Source organism: Protopterus annectens, chromosome 10.part0 (assembly GCF_019279795.1).
Source record: "Protopterus annectens isolate FY-2018-M chromosome 10.part0, PAN1.0, whole genome shotgun sequence".
NCBI lineage: Eukaryota > Metazoa > Chordata > Ceratodontiformes > Protopteridae > Protopterus > Protopterus annectens.
Genome location: NC_056744.1, coordinates 414,809,247 through 414,826,830, shown reverse-complemented (window position 1 = coordinate 414,826,830; position 17,584 = coordinate 414,809,247). Strand labels below are relative to the sequence as shown.

The following is a 17,584-nucleotide window of genomic DNA, read 5'->3' as shown; positions in this document are numbered from 1 at the left end:
TCTAAAGATCACTAATGATCGAAAGCCTAGTAAATACCAATGAACCAATGAAATCATCTTAATATGTGCATAGAGTCAGCTCTGGGAGGGCCATACAAGGAGTTCATGCTCTCCATCTATGCACTGTAATTGTGTGGAAACATGACTCCACACTCCAACTCAATGCAGTAAGGACTGACATAGTAGATTTTGCACTGCAGTTCTTGGCCAACAAAGGGAAGATTACTGGAATGTACCAAAAATATCCTTGTCACCACAGCATGACTGCTCAGAGCCAGTCTTGTCCCATATGTTCCAAGTCACCACAGGATTATTGCTGACAATCATGGTCTCTCAACTCTAGATCTTCTTGTGACACTGAAAAGAGAAGTGGAATGAAGAGGCATATCAAGGAGCATGGCTTTATATCTGTGTGGGAAAGGAACTGGAGCCAAAAGCAGTATATGCACACAAATGCAAGCATACACACATGCATGCGCACGCACACGCACACACACACACACACACACACACACACACACACACACACACACACACACACACACACACATGCATACACCCACAGAAACACACATGCAAGCATACACACACACACACACACACACACACACACATGCATACACCCACAGAAACACACATGCAAGCATACACATGCATGCACCTACACAAACACACATGCAAGCATACACACGCATGCACCTACACAAACACACGTGCAAGCATATATACACACACAAACACATGTGCAAGCATATACACACACACGCACACATGCATACACCCACAGAAACACACATGCAAGCATACACATGCATGCACCTACACAAACACACATGCAAGCATACACACGCATGCACCTACACAAACACACGTGCAAGCATATATACACACACACAAACACATGTGCAAGCATATACACACACACACACACACACACACACACAAACTAAAAAGGAAATGAAGAAAATTACAATCTTCTTTGTAGATGAGAGAAAGTTCTGGAATATAGCTAGCATTTGTGAGTGATTGTAAATAAGGTGGCAGCAGACATTTGAAAAGAATGTTCAAAAACACTACAGCACCATATTAACGTACATTAACAGTGGATTTCCATTTACTTCATAACAAGAAAGCACACGGTAGGAGAGGCTAAGTACACCAAAACTAGCAGTGTAAAGGGATGCGTTTGGAACAGCATCAGGAAATTAACAGGATAGGCAAATAAGCTTAAAGGAGAATGGCTGGGATGATGGTAGGAGTTACAGTGAGGGGCATCACCAGTGAAAAATTCAAACACTTTGCTTCATCTTCCAAGGTGTCTTCTGTAATACTATCTGCAGCCTTACGGACCATTTGTTTGCATGGACATAAAGACAGCGGATGTCTACAGCGCAGCTGCCTAAAGAATAAAGGATGCACACCCCAATCATCTGAAGATGCATTAAGGATTAATATGCATATTGTTATGGAAGAATGATGCTGGGTGTGAAAACATCACAGTGGAAAATCTGAAAGAAAATCAAAAGATAACAGGGTGAGGAAAAAGATGAACAATCATTTTGATGAAGATAAAGCATGCTTTCAGCAGCTGTCCTGAATATTCAATGGGACAAAAGTAGTAAAAAAGATTAAAATATATTGCATCAGTGTAAATGTAGTCTAATGGGGAGCATATTAACAAATGGCTAATTTAGCAATCACTCGCATTTGTCCATAGGTAGCGAGGGACTTATGAAGGCTGGTATGGTACGATCAAGCTGACCAAACAAAGTCTGTCCTGGAGAAATGCTACATTACCCACAGCAGGGCTTAAATGACTGTTATTATGAAAAGACATCACTTAGGAAAAAAGTTTATTTTTTTTTTAAATAATGCAACTGAATGAATGAATGAAGTTGAATTTTGCTCCACCCTTTATCTTGCCTGTCAGACAGCTGATTGATATATTGCTCATGGGTAAAACATGTATGTGGCAACACTTACACAGTACAATACTAAAACATGGTTTTTACTTTTTTTAAGGGAATCAAGAAAGGCAAGCCTCTTGCTTCTTGGCATCCTCCACATCATACATCCTAGTGTGATTTGGATAAAACTTCAGACTGTAACCCAATGGTTGCCAGTTTAGAGATAGTCCTATCTTAAATCTATGTTATATTCTAAATTCTATTTCTATGTTAAATTGTTAATCGCTATGTAATCCAATGTAACTACTGTCTGTTTATTTTACTGTGGAGCTTTTCTCCCTGGGCCTCCGCTGAAAATGGACCCACGTCCAGTTCGGACACTCCCGGTCAACAAATTTAAATAAATAAATAAATAAATAACATCAACAAAAAATATCTCTCCCTTTCTAACAATGTTGCTGCTAGCAGTTTCCCCAAAGTCATTTCCTTTGCATTTCTGTTTATCACAGAGGGTATCTATTATATGCTGTAGTGGATCGCTCTGCAACAGCTGGACTTTTTACTGAGAGTAATGCTGGATTTACAGTGCATAAGCTGACTGATCTGTTCAATCATTGTTGATGGTTTTGAAAATTAGTAAGTTTTATTGTAAAATTAGATTTGCTTGTTGGATATGCATAGTTAGGTACATACCAAAGGGGTCACTGCACTCGATAGCTCTAATGAATGCCAAATACAGTTCAACAATGACTTCTTTGGACTTTGATGCCATACCTTTGTTTATAAGTTGTGCAACATACAATGATTTCCAGAACTGCTGTAGACATGTGATGGTCAAAGGTTTGATTACTGTCTGTGTGTGTCCCTAAGTCCCTGACTACTGGGTTAACTCTAAGGGGTGCATTGTCAATATGATAGTTACCATGGGTGGATGACTTACTGAAGCATATGGTTATGCATTTCGTGGCATTTAGTTTTAGCCCATGGCTCTGACACCAGTTGTTTATCTGTGTCAGCCTTCCTGGAGAACATTTGTGTCAGTGTGGGATTCAATGGCAGCTCCTAATTTGCAATCACCTGCAAATATATTCAGCCAGGGACCATTGACATTGGCCTTGACTTCAGAGAAGTAAATGACAAAAAGGAGCAGTCCAAGGACCAATCCCTGAGGGACTCCACTTGTGACTGGCCTCTTTGTACAGGTGGACTCCCCAATTCCAACTTCCTGAGCCCTGTTTGTGAGCCAGTTGTCTATCCACTAGGTGACATACAGGTTTATGCCTAACCTCTTGAGTTTGTCAGCGATGCCCGAGTGGGGTATTGTGTCAAATAACTTGGCCAGGTTAAGGTAGGCAGTGTCCTACATATCGGGTAAAATTGTGCTGTATTGGCTAGGCTTGTAAAGGCACTTAAGCCGTAAGCTTAGTAATCTGTTAAGACCCTATGGATCATTCCAATTTTTTTTTGATCACTTGAATCTCCTATCCAAAGGCTCACACCTATGGAATATGAAACTGCAGAGACTAATTGTGTAAGTAAATCTTTTATTCCATGCTATTACTTGACCTGACTTCTGGGCACAGGACTCTGCAAACTAATGCTTACTACTATGCTCTGTTATAGACTGTTTGACTTGCACAGTTATTAAATATATGTTATTTTTCACAGGTACATAACTATATATATATATATATATATATATATATATATATATATATATATATATATATATATATATATATATTAAGCTGCACTTCCATTACTCGAGCAGCATTTACCCTATGATTGCTGTGCATTAACGTGAATGTAGCACTTGTTTCTAATGACGGTTCAGACTTAGCAACTAAGTATTTTTTTTAACTTCCTCTCTCTGACATCAAGCAACTGTCATTCCCCTTGACAGGTGACAGGATTGCATCCTACTACAAATGAGAGTTTGCAAGCCTCATCTACTTGTTCATTCCCCCACCCCCCCTTCCGCAAGGGCACTCATCGAAAGTCCCCACAGCTTGGATGCAAAAACTTTCTGTACTGATGCTGTGTAAGAATGGAGATGCCTCTCTTGGTATTGACATGCCTGTAGCACTAATCCTGCCACACCCCCAGAGGCCAATATGTTAATGACATTTACTCCCAGTCTCCCAAAACAAGGCAAGGTTGCTCACAGCTGCTTATTTCCTACATACATCTATGACCATGTCAAACCCATGAGCAACACACCGCAACTCTTTTACAGCAACAGCTAAGAAGCCATTGTTCTGATCTGTAAATCACTAAATATACAATTAAAACTATGTTGGTGATTGTTCATTGTGGCTAAAATCCCTGTACATTACAGTTAGCTCACAAAAGAGTTGGCAATTCATTAGAGAAAGTATTAGAATTTACCTCGCGTATGCATGAAGGAAAGTGCACTGCCTTTTCTGGGCCCAGGAGTCTTTTAATTCCTTCCAATGCCTTTTCTCGCCTTTTCTGTCGAAAACTCTTCTCCTGATTGCATAATGCCATGCTAAATCTCAGATCTGGGCAGGAACTATTGTGGAAAGAGGTAAAATAAAAGCAATCTAGTTTCATCTGAGTTCTGCACAAAAAAAATAATAAAGGCTTGTATTTTATTTTTGATGTCTTCATATCGAGCATGCCATGGGGAATAAATTCCACCTTTAAAGAGACAAACAACACTGAGCAAACAAAAAGAAAATATTGCAAAATTATAAAGAGGAATTACTTGTTAAAAACATTAAATCGGTACATATTAATCACAAATGCAAAATAATTTGCCAACTGTATTCAAATCAATCAAAATCACAAACAAAAATCTGAATAAAATCTAAGCATGTTTTAGCATCAAAACTCTACACTCCTGTTAAGCTACAGTATTTGCACAGGCATCTGTTATTTGATGAAGAAGGCAAGAAATTGTGATGGAGTATAATGAGACGCTGGATGGTCTTACAAGTACATGACATGCAGATGGGGAGTAGTTAACACATGTCTCAGTTTATAGTGGTCAGGTGTAAAGATGAGCTGGAGACATTATAAAAGCACCGCCCCCCCAAAAATAAAAAAAAAAATCAGAGATGTACCCAGCAATTACACTTGGAGCAACAACGGGTATCGTGCAGCAGCATTTTATAATCGCCACTAACATTCACACAGCGGGGGCTTTGACAAGGCAACAAGCAGGCAGTGTCAGTGAAAGCAGTGACAGCAAAGGTTAACTTCAAATCTGCTGTGGGATCAGCAGCTGCTGAACTGCTTATGAGTGGGCATAGACATAACGTGGGTGTTGGTTAGCCTATGCGAGCCACAAACTAGAACTAAAGAAATGCATATACTTTTCATACCAGTGAATATTAAGGTATGTGTACCTGTTACCATTCTAGCTAGCGGAACCTTATAGAGACAAAACGGGAACATACTGGGTATATAACAGATGTCAGCCTAAAGAACACTCAAGATGCTCCTCAATAAAATTGTGTCAGATGTGGATGCGTTCATCTGCTTCCCCTTACATGATAGCGAGAGGGGAGTGAGCCACCATGATACATGGCTTTTATGACATCACCTCCATCCCCAAACCGCTGCACCACATTTGACATTAAAGACCATATGCAGTGACAAAGGAGAACATTACATCGGCAGAAAGTGCTGCTATTCCATCAAACTGCCAGCTAGTGTGCAACACACAGGGGGGCTCATTACAGATATATCTGCACACAATTTGGCAGTGCCTAAGATTCCCAAATGTGGCATAAAAGTTATCATGCAACAATGTAGTAGCTTCTGCTCCACTCTACCTACTTATGGTAGTACTACTGCTATCCTAGCCATGGGCATCATGCCTTGCTTCTGCTTCATTTCTCATGCACATGACAGCATGGTACATAACTGGAATCATTTCAGATTTCTGCTTGCATGCACTGATAAGTGGAACTGCAGCTTTGCACTGTACTCTGTATCTCAGTCAAACTAATATAATGTGTCCTATTTGACAACCAGGTAAGCCCACTGGGCACATAGTACTTTTTCAGGAATGACCAGGACAAATGACTGGTTAACTAACTTGCTCAAGGTCACGTAGTAGGTAAACAAGGGCTGAGGGAATCAAACCCTGCAACACAGGGACAATAGCTTATAACCTTAACCTCTACACCAACTGCTAGATCGCTTGCATACCCCTTTTGTCTTTCCATATGTTTAAAGTGAGATGACACTGCTGTGGGGTCATGGTGTCCTTTCTTATGTATGGTCTGCCAGCAATGGCACATCCTCGCTAGTGTCACTTTCACTTTCTGTCTCTCTTCTGCAGGTCACAGCAGTATATCTAAGATACAGGTGCAATAGTTATAGCCTACTACCAATCTGTCCAAAGCTGTGGCTGAGGCAAGAGAACAGGGTGGGACTGCCATACCAGGAAGGGTTAAGGACCATATAGGATAAGTAGCTTATCCTAATCATGCTCCCTTCTTTAGGCTATGCTGGAGTGAGTGGTGGACAAAGTAGTTGACTGGGCACTGGCACTGTGGGTTACAATTCATTAAACCCTCCTGCAATGGGCTTTGGATTTGCCAAACCAGCAAAATGATGTACCATCAAGTCATCAGAGTTGAGTATGGCCCATTATATAGACCACCTTAACCTAATATCTCCACTCTGCTGGGTCCTAGTAATGGCCCCTATAGGCTGGTTAACAGTTGGCAAGTTGCTTTTACCCAACCTTGCCCCCAAGATATTTGTTTACCCTCTGCTTATCTGTATCCCAAATGTTCCCTAGTGTACCATTTATTTACCTTCTGCTTATCTGTATTCCATATTTGACCCTGTGTATCATTTATATACATTATACTTATCTGTATCCCATATTTTGCTTCAGTGTATCACTTGTTTACCATCTGCTTGTGTATATCCCATATTTCACCCCAGCATACCATTCTGTTTACCCTCTGCTTGTCTGTATCTCATATTTTTTTGTCCTAGTGTATCATTTATTTACCCTCAGCTAGTCTGTATCCTATATTTTATCCCATTGCATCATTTGTTTACCATCTGCTTGTCTACATCCCATATGTCATCCCAGCATACCAATCTGACCATTCTGTTTACCCTCTGTCTGAATCCCATATTTTCCCCAGTGCATCACTTGTTTACCATCTATTTGCCTGTATCCTATATTTCATCCCATTGTAAGCACTTCAACTCCTGTTAGTTTATGCTGTTACACGTGTGTCTGGTTTCCCCTACTTCCTACTCTGCCCCCCTCTTTTCTCCCGTTTTGTGACTTTCAACCCTTCCCCTCCCTCCTTACATAAATTGGAATCTTTCCATGCAAAAATAAATACATGCCCCACTGTCAAGGTAGCAATGTTAATACATGCCCCACTGTCAAGGTAGCAATGTAAATACATGCCCCACTGTCAAGGTAGCAATGTAAATACATGCCCCACTGTCAAGGTAGCAATGTAAATACATGCCCCACTGTCAAGGTAGCAATGTAAATACATGCCCCACTGTCAAGGTAGCAATGTAAATACATGCCCCACTGTCAAGGTAGCAATGTAAATACATGCCCCACTGTCAAGGTAGCAATGTAAATACATGCCCCACTGTCAAGGTAGCAATGTAAATACATGCCCCACTGTCAAGGTAGCAATGTCCTATTTCAACATACTCTTAAGTGTCCACAAGTAACTGTCAAATTTATGAGTACAGATAGAATTATATTGAATACAACAGACAAACGTGGTTGACAGGAGACTGTTACCAATGAAGAACGCAGGTGGATTATTAGGTAGGCAGCTTTACTTTCGTCAGTCTTCATGAATACTTTTAATTAATGCTTATTTTTGGATTGTATTTAAAATAATGTCGACTAGAAAAAATATAGCGCCACTGTGAAACAAGACTATGTACTATACATTACATATTAGCAACTTTATAACATTTATTTGATTTGTCGGCGTATAAAAGTACAGTGGTTGTTTTAATTAATTTAGTATAGAAGTGTATCTATTCTCTTTCTGGCTCAAACAGCATTTTGTTTTCCAAAAAGATGATACTTTTTGAAGTGTTTATAATCACTACTCATATGAGTTTATATTTGTATTAAAGCATATAAAACATTATTTTTATAATCTATAAAAATGTCTTGTGCTCTTAATTATGTATTAAGGAAGATGCTGTTACAATGAAATCAGTGTATGTTTTGGCTACCATTTTATAATGGTTGCTTTTATTTATTGCATTTATTACTTATTTATTGACATCGGTTTACTGGGAAAGTAAGACTGGATAATTTTATCCCTTATCAGCAAAGGCCCAGGAAGAAAAGCTCCAGAAATAAAAGAAGAGAAAATACATACACATATGTAAAAAGTGACATATTACAATATACTGCAAATGCACATATTAATAAAAAATATTAATATACATATGACCTGCAGTATAATACAGATATACCATCAATGAAACTAGATAATTGCAACATCATGTAGCACTGAATCATGTTGATATGTTATACGTCTTTCGGCTTTTCCCGGTTATAGGTTGCCACAGCAGATCACTGGTCCACTATTTATTGGCAGTGGACTTTTATGGTGTTGAGTTGCCAGCCCAGCACCCAACCTTCACACACACACACACACACACACACACACACACACACACACACACACACACACACACACACACACACACACACACACACACACACACACACCTACCTACTTGCATGTCTTTAAAGTTCACGACCGCAGGGAGGTCATGCAGACTCCACACAGAAGGCTCTCCGGCCGAGAATCGAACCAGTGAACCTCTTGCTGTGAGGCGACTTTGCTAACCGCTGCACCACAGTGGCACTCATTGACATGTTATAAGTAAAATAATTTATTACTCACTCACAAAGCAAATGTTAAGAGTGGAAAACTCAAACAGCTGCTAAGGAGGAGGATTGGAAAAGAGGGGAGACTGAAAAAAGTATTTGTTAGAGGTAATATGTGGAGTAGATATGGGAGGCAGGACAAATAATGAGTAAAAGTAAGATTAAGTGTAAAGGAAATATGAGTTAGCAAAATAAAAACAAGGAAAAGGAGACATAGGATGTATATAGGTGTTAGAGAAATAAGAACTAAAATTATTAGGTAGGAGAACAGCATGTGCAAAGCCAGGAACCAGAGGGGAATTCTTTTAGTTGCAGCTTAAATAAATTAATGTTATGTATTGCCCTGATTGGTGCAGGGATTTTGAAAATTGACATTTGGAAATTAAAAGATGTATCCTCATACTGAGATCTGGCTCTTCATTCACAAAAAATGTGCTGACATTTAACTGTTCACTGTAGTTTTTGTTCCTGGTCGTGTACACGGACTTGAGAGTTTCAAGTGAGGTATGTTTGGTTTGCTGTTGTTAGACACTGATGTTCTTGTCTGCAGGAGAGAATGATAAATCTGCATAATTTAATTTGAAAGGATTTGGATAATGTTCTCATTCTTTTTGAGGCATCAATGATAAATTGCAGGCTGCATACCAGCTGTGACAGGATGAACCCCATTACCTATTGTAGACCTGATAGAATAGGACACAAGATGGGATATTCCCCCTCTCCAGAACAGGAGGTAATGTATTCTCTATCTAGTTTTGTCAAGATATACATTAAAGCTGAGGATCTTATCCAGATGTAATCCCATGTACCTACAGGAACAAGCACTGTCTACAATTTTGATTTCTAAGGAGGATAGTGGATTTGGCAAGTCAGGATTTTGTCCTGAAGATCATGTATACTGTCTTGGATAACTTAAGGAGTAGATTTATGATGGAAATCCAGGTAGACAGTGAGCTGAAGTGAGATTGTAGTTGGTGTTTCAGGGTTTGAAGGGAGTTTCTGGAGTGAGACATGGCCGTATCATCTGCATATAACAAGACTAGCAGCTAATGTATGATGTAAAAGATTTTTTTCATAAAAATGTAAACTAGCAAAGGGGCCAAAATTGAACGTTGTAGTAGACCTTTATTTAAGGGAGCTCTGAGTGAGATTGAAGAACTGATTTTGAATGAAAAGTCCTGATTAGAGAAGTAGTTCTGGAACCAGAGTGTTGATTTTGGCCTTCTGCCCAGCACTAGCATATAGGTCAGTAGGCTGATGAGGACCACTAGGTCAAAGGCTTTAGTTAGGTCAATAAAGACTGCAAGTATATATTTATCTATAAATGTCCATATCACAATAATAATGCTATGCCTTGCCTAGAAGCCATGTTATTTGTAAGAAAGCAGCTTGTACCATTGGATGTAATGAACTAGACGAGTATAAATTAAATTCTGAAGCATCTTACTCAAGATGGGCAAGATGGAGGTTGGTCATTAAGGTGAGATGTTGGTAGGTTTAACTTGTCTAGGTAAGGGCTTAATTACCTCTGATTTCCACATATTTGGCATTATGCTTTGTGTGATGCACAGATGTGTAGGAGAAAGAATGAGAAACTGTTTCTACAAGTGTATATAAATGAGAGAAGTATATTTTTTCCAGTACTCCACCATCAGCTGCCACTACCTCCTATCCTCATTCATTTGGTCTACCAGACTCACCTTAGCTTCCCCAAAACTCAAAGTGACCCATGTTTAGAGCTGGTGAAGGACACTAAGTACAGTATCCTGCTAGCAGGTAGTGTGACCTATGTAACCTATGTGACCTATAAAATACTCGTTATAAAACAGTAAATATTTTATAAAAAAAATTATAAAAAACATAAAACCAGGTTAAAAATGGTAAAATAAGGTAACATGAAATAGCACCATCTAGTGGAAAAAGCAAGAATAATTACATACATAAACTGACTATATAAAATATATAAATATTTATATAAATGTTGCTCTATAATTAATTTAATTTATATAAATGTTGTTCTATAATTAATTTAATGTAAAATAAATATTTATATATTTTATATAGTCAGTTTATGTATGTAATCATTCTTGCTTTTTCCACTAGATGGTGCTATTTCATGCTACCTTATTTTACCATTTTTAACCTGGTTTTATGTTTTTTATAAAAAAAAAAAAATTATAAAATATTTACTGTTTTATAACATGAGTATTTTATGTGGACGATTCACACAGTACACCCTACTGGATGCATTTTACATTACAAAAGTTTTAAGACTGATTTCATGTTACAGGTTTTATTTCACTCATCTTATACATTCTGATTTTAATTCATTTAAATTGAAACTTCATTGCTAATGGTTTAATTGATCAATGCTGCTTGCTGGTTAATTTCCATTTGAAAATGTATTTAACATGGCCTTTGGGACAGTACATGCCTATCTGATGAAGTTTGTAAGACGAAAATGTAAGTGGAACTGTTTTCACAACATTTATGTGCTTGATGTGCTGTGTGCTTTTAAACCACTGTATTCGTGTGCATTTTGGGTTAAACTTCTGTTGAGTGGACCAGCTGGTTTCCGGTGCCTTTCTACTGGCTACTTCTGATAATACTTTTAGATTTTTGTGAATTTAGAAATTTGTGATTTTTTTTCTTTTTGCTAAAGCGACTGGATGATTTATTTAGTGGTTTGCTCCTGTGGAAGTTTTTATGTGGGATAAACATCACGGCCCCTCAAACAGTAAAAAGAACATGTAGTGCTTTATTTAAACTTTCTCTGATTTATAAAAAGCTTTATTTACATTTGAAGACATTGATAAAGATGTTGGAGTTGGTTTAACTTTGACACAAAGGCATAAATTATAAGATAAGGAAAAACAGAAACCATTTTAAATTTCGGTGTATATAAAAACATGGATTAAATGAGATTTTTAAATGAAATTTGGTTTATATTAATATTATATTGTATATTTGATTTTGTGTTTCTTTAATTTCACAGAATTATTCCAATTTGTGCGAATAACCAGATTCTGTTGGTCATCTGATTTGTGACAGTGTGCTGGATTCTCTATATTAGAGGTGGTTGTGTTTGTGTTGAGTCACTCGCTGACAACGCTCTGATGGACTGCTGAATACAAGGAGAGTAAGAGAATGTTAGGGTCTTTTTTAATTTTTTTTGGACCCCACATCCCTTACTAATTGTATATACTAACTCTGCGATTGGACATTCCTTGGGGAAGCAGCATATTCCACATAACCCTGGGATTGTCAGTCTTGCACACCTGTGGACAAAATAAATGTTGACATTTGGGAGATTTGATTATTTTAACAGCTCCTACTTATATGCATTTGCAACACAATTGAAATGCCTAAGAGGACAAAATATTATCCACTAACCCCCAGAAAAACTTGATGCACATCCTAAGCGGGGTGGGGGTTTGCCCTTTGCATCCCACATGCCCTGATTATGAGATCAGGCAGAACATTTACTTGTTGCCCTATCCATATGAGACAAGGGTGTGAAACCAAAGGTGAATTTGTAGTTGCATCAAAAAAGTTCCTCCTGCACAAAAAGCAATTGCATGGCTTAAGCAATGTAAAGTCCAAAACCCAAAAGTGTAAGCCAACTGTGAGGTTGAAAATATAAGTTTATTCAGTTAATGCAATGCACAAACAAACCGGTTTCATCTGGTAAACAACACAGCCTTCCTCAGTGTAAAATTTAATACATTTCAGATGGTCTTTTATACATGCACTTAATTAGATTAGGCTTGTGACTGGATGGTCTAAAATTGTTAATTTAATCCAGGTGAAAATAAACCACCCAGTTTAACAATCCATTTTTTCTCCTTTGTGTCAAAAATGGAATGCCACCCCGCTTTGTTGGATTTATTCCCTTTCATGATATCTATAACCATGAAACTAAACTTGGCAGATGAATGTTTTAAACAATGTTTATATAAAGCACTGCTTGACTTTTTGTTCTTCATATCCATGGATATGCTCAGAAATTCTCAGTCTTAGTGGTTGTGAGATTTGTCCTATATAGAAACAGCCACAACTGCATGTTGCTAGATATATCAGCCATTCACTACTGTAATTAGCAAAAAATTAATGTCATTAACTGTGCCACAGTTCTTACTTGTGAATTGTTTGGATTTAAAAACTTTATTACACTGAGTGCAATGTCCACATGGGAAGCATCCTGTAAGCACCTCACCCGTTAGTGTAGTTTGGACCTCCTGAAATGGTGTTCTGGAATGTGAATGTTTATAATGATTCAAATGGGAAGAAAGATTACTCCCTTTGCAGAATGAAAACTGGCATCTGTCTGACAGAATATTAGTTAGATTGTGATCACTCTGTAAACTATTCCAGTGTTGATTAATAAATCAGAATTCCTACCATAAGTGGTCACTAGTCTAACGGGTGCCAAGCTTGCAGTTGCCCATCCATTCAACTACATTATATTTGAACAGAGTAAGGTAAGTACTTTGCTAAATGTTGACAGGCAGACAACTCAAAAGAAGTGGTACTCTCTGTGATACATATCAATCCCTCCAGCATGTTCTATTTATGAGTAGGCTGACATAGTAAATTTGCTGGCTGACAAATGCAGCTCAGACTTCACCCCCCCCACTCCTCCCATATTCCTCATGAAATTCCTACTAGCCTAACACCTCCCATCCTAACTATAAACAGACAGAAGGTCTTTCAGTACTTGCTAAGTCCAAAAACACAGCCTCAATGGGCCTCAACAACATCCTAGGATGCTCCTAAATAGGTTGAAACATGACCTATCACGACCACTTAGTTCTTTTCAACTATAACCTCAAAACAGCCTTTGTACCATGAGAATAGAAGACTGCAACCGTTATTACACTTCACAAGGGTGGACACTCAACTAATCCCAGAAAATATAGACCTATTAGTCATACTAATCCAATATCCAAACCACAGAACAGACCATCTTAGAAACTATCAACAAACCTTCAGACACTGGAACCAATGCAGTTTGACTTTGTCAAGGGAAGTCATGCATACTAAACCTGGTACACTTCTTTGAGAAGGTCACCAAGGCAATTTGTAAAAGGAAAATGGTGCATACCACCCACCTGGACCTGACTAAGGCATTTCATACAATATCACGAGTATAGTTGACAAACTCTGCAAACTGGGCATAAACCCATACATAACTCATTGGATTGCCAGTTAGCTCACAGACAGGACCCAGGAAGTAAGGACTGGTGACACCACCTCCATTAAGAGACAAGTCACCAACGGGGTACCTCAGGGCTCCATTCTAGGACCACTACTATTTGGCATTTCTCCAAGAGGTAAAGTCCAAATGTCAAGGACCTTTGTTTGATTAAGTTTGCAGATTACTGCAAACTGGGAGTAAACACAGATTACCCCCAAGATACAAATATCTTACAAGAGGGTTTAACACAGATATATCACTGGTGCGAGTTACAGACTAAAACTCAATGCTAAGAAACGGATTACAGAGCCTTTTGGGATAACTACAATCCAAGCTAATTACCCCATAACTAAGACACCCCTAAGAGTTGACCTGGTAGTCAGGGATCTGGGAACACACACACACACACACATATTTATGTATATATGTAAACATATACATATATATATATATATATATATATATATATATATATATATATATATATATATATATATATATATATATATATATATATATATATATATATATATATATATATATATATATATATATATATATATATATATATATATATATATATATATATATATATATATATAGATATAGATATATATATATATATATATACACACACACACACACACACACACACACACACACATACACACAAATATATATAGGTTCATAGGTTCATACTAGGCTATCTGCCCTAGGGCATTTATAAGCCTAGCCAGAGTGTGTTTGGCTTTCGCCACCCATTTTAAATTAATTTTGCTATGCCTTTTTTTGAGGTTAGTATACTGTGCCTCTGTCTAACAGTGACACAGAAGTGATAGCTGGGGTAAACCTATGATCTCCCATCCACTCATCAAGATTCCTCTTGAAGAGAGTCAATGTGGGACTCTGCCTAACCTGGACTGGGATTTTATTCCAGAGTGAAGGGAGCCTCTGGGTTATGAATCTGTCCCTCCAGCATGTCCTATTTATTTCAGTGCTGAGGTTCAAGTCTCTCGGCGTAGCTCGATGGGATTTGGATTTTCTGAGGTGCAGCATGTCCATTAATTCCGGGTTGGACATGGCTTTATACGTCAGGCACAGATCGCCTCTGAGCAGGCGGTATGCCACTGAGTAGAGCTGGAGTTTCTTTAACCGGGCAGCATATGGCATCTGTTTGAGCCCTTAGATCCTCTTGGTGAGGTACTTTTGGGGTCTTTCCAGTTGCTGCAGGTGTCTGGTAAGGTACATCCCAAAAGGGGCATTGTACTCAATTATGGGCCTGTTGAGGGATGAGGAAAGAGGTATGATGACCTCCCCTGATCTAGATGTGAATCCCTTCATGATTAAGTGGGCTATATAAAATGTTTTTCTAACCACTTTGGCCATGTGGTTGTCAAATGAGAGATTGCTATCAACTTGGGTCCCCAGGTCCCTAATGACTTCTTCTGTACTTAATGGATTACCACCTATGTGGTAATTTGTGGGCATTTTGTTTTTGCCAAAGGGGATGACTATACACTTTTTGGCATTTAGCTTGAGGCCATGGCTCTGGCACCAGTTGTCTGTTTCTATGAGGCCCTTTTGGAGGATGCTTGTGTCGGCTGGAGAGTTGATTATGGCGCCCAGTTTGCAGTCATCTGCGAACTTGTTCAGCCACAGTCCTTCCATGTTGGCCTGTACCAAGAAATATATATCGAACAAGAGAGGTCCCAGGACTGAGCCTTGTGGGACGCCACTTGTAACTGGTTTGGAGTCTGACATGACTCCAGCAATTCTAACCATGTGGGTTCTGTCCTTGAGCCAGTTTGCAACCCATCTAGTGACATAGGGGTTTATATTTAAGCTGGTGAGCTTATCTATAATGCCCGAGTGGGGTATTGTATCGAAGGCTTTTGCAAGGTCCAGGTAGGCTGTGTGGACCACCTTCCCTCGCCAATGGCCTTGGTGACTGTTTCAAAGAAATCAACCAGGTTTAAGAGGCAGGATCTGCCCTTAACAAAGCCAAACTGGGTAGGATCCAGTGTCTGTAGGGCCCCAATATCTTTATTTATGAGGTCCATGATGATCCTTTCCATAGCTTTGCAGACCAAGCTAGTCAGGCTTATGGGGCGATAGTTTCCAGGATCCGTTGAGGCACCACCTTTGTGGAGAGGGACCACTGTTGCTGCACGCCACTCTTTGGGTACATATCCTGTAGTAAGGCTAAGATTGAACAGTAGTTTTATGTTTGGGTTTAGCTCTTCTTGGAGTTCATGTAGGACGCAGCCCGGGACACCATCTGGTCCCATTGATGCTGTGTTTTTTGCTTTGGAGAGGGCGGCTCTTACCTGAGCATCTGAGATGTCAGGGGGGCAGCACTCTGTTGGGATAGATATTTGCCCTTTTGGTGGGGAGGGGGGAGAAGTTTGCACTGAATCTGTCAGCTAGGATGTTGGTAATGTCTGTGGGCTTGGTGTATTTTCTGTCATTTTGGACTAATTCTGAACATATCTGGGAATTCCCACCCAGGTTCCTAACATAACTAAAGAAAGCCTTGTGATTATCCTTAGTGTCCTGTGCAATTTTTCTCACGAAGCTGGCCTTAGACGATTTTATGAGTGCCCATAGTTTTTGCTAATACTGATCAGAGATGCCTTCCCTTTTGGGATTTTGCTCTATCATGTAGTAGCTTACTCCTTCTATTGTATAGTTTGTTTATGGCTGGGGTCCACCAGACAGGACGCCTGCCTTTGGAGGATTGGGTCTTGGTTTTATTTGGGATTGCATGATCCATGCATTCCTGAAGGTGTTCATAGAATGCGTTTATAAAGGATTCTGCGGTCTGGGCCAGTATTTTCCACAGGCCCGGGGCTTTGAAGGATTTCACCTCGGTTTTGAGGTGTGTGAAATTTGCTTTAGAGAAGTTTTTCACTGTGGTTTTCTGGGCAGGGGGTGGGGTCGAGATGTGAATATCCAGTGAGATTAGTTTATGGTCTGATCTTACCAGTCAGGGATACACTTCTGGTCTGGAGCATAGTGTCCCCATGTTGGTGATGATCAGGTCCAGTATGTTTTCCCCTCTTGTGGGAGTGGAAACAAATTGTTCCATAGCATTTGAGTTTATAAATTCTAGGAACCTTTGGGCTAGGGTGTTGGAGCTAGAGTAATGCTCCCAGTCTATGTTTGGCTAGTTGAAGTCGCCCAATATAATGGTGTTTGGAGAGACCTTCATATTTTCCAGTATTCTCAGGAAGGCCAAGTGGGGTTCCTGTGTTTGGGAGGGTGGTCTGTAGCAGGCTATAAACTGGAAGGCAGTTTTACCCACAGTTAGTTGCACATGGATAGTCTCTGATGCTTCGTGCTGTGCCACCAACCTGGAGGTGTGGGTATCTTTGACGAATATTGATACTCCCCCTCCTTTTGTGGTTCGGTCCAAGTTTTGGGGCCGAAAAGCATGGTATGAGGTATAACCTGGTAGTGCTGGGGTGCTCTAGGGAGCCTTGAACCAGGTTTCTGTTACTGCACAGATATCGATGTTCTCCATGCTAAGGAGAATGTTGAGTGCGTGCATCTTGAGGTTTAGACTTCTGGCGTTGAGTAGCATTACTCTTAGTTTCTTAT

The 17,584-nt window shown here is 39.3% G+C and overlaps 1 protein-coding gene across 1 annotated transcript in view; it reads right to left on the bottom strand.

Moving 5' to 3' along the window:
• The window catches only part of PLA2G4A (phospholipase A2 group IVA), a 1,409,517-nt gene that overhangs the window by 551,868 nt on the left and 840,065 nt on the right, over positions 1-17,584 (bottom strand). The window contains exon 7 of the mRNA XM_044085320.1: positions 4,296-4,440. Within this exon, the coding sequence (XP_043941255.1) occupies positions 4,296-4,440 (145 nt within the window). The remainder of the gene's footprint in view (positions 1-4,295; positions 4,441-17,584) is intronic.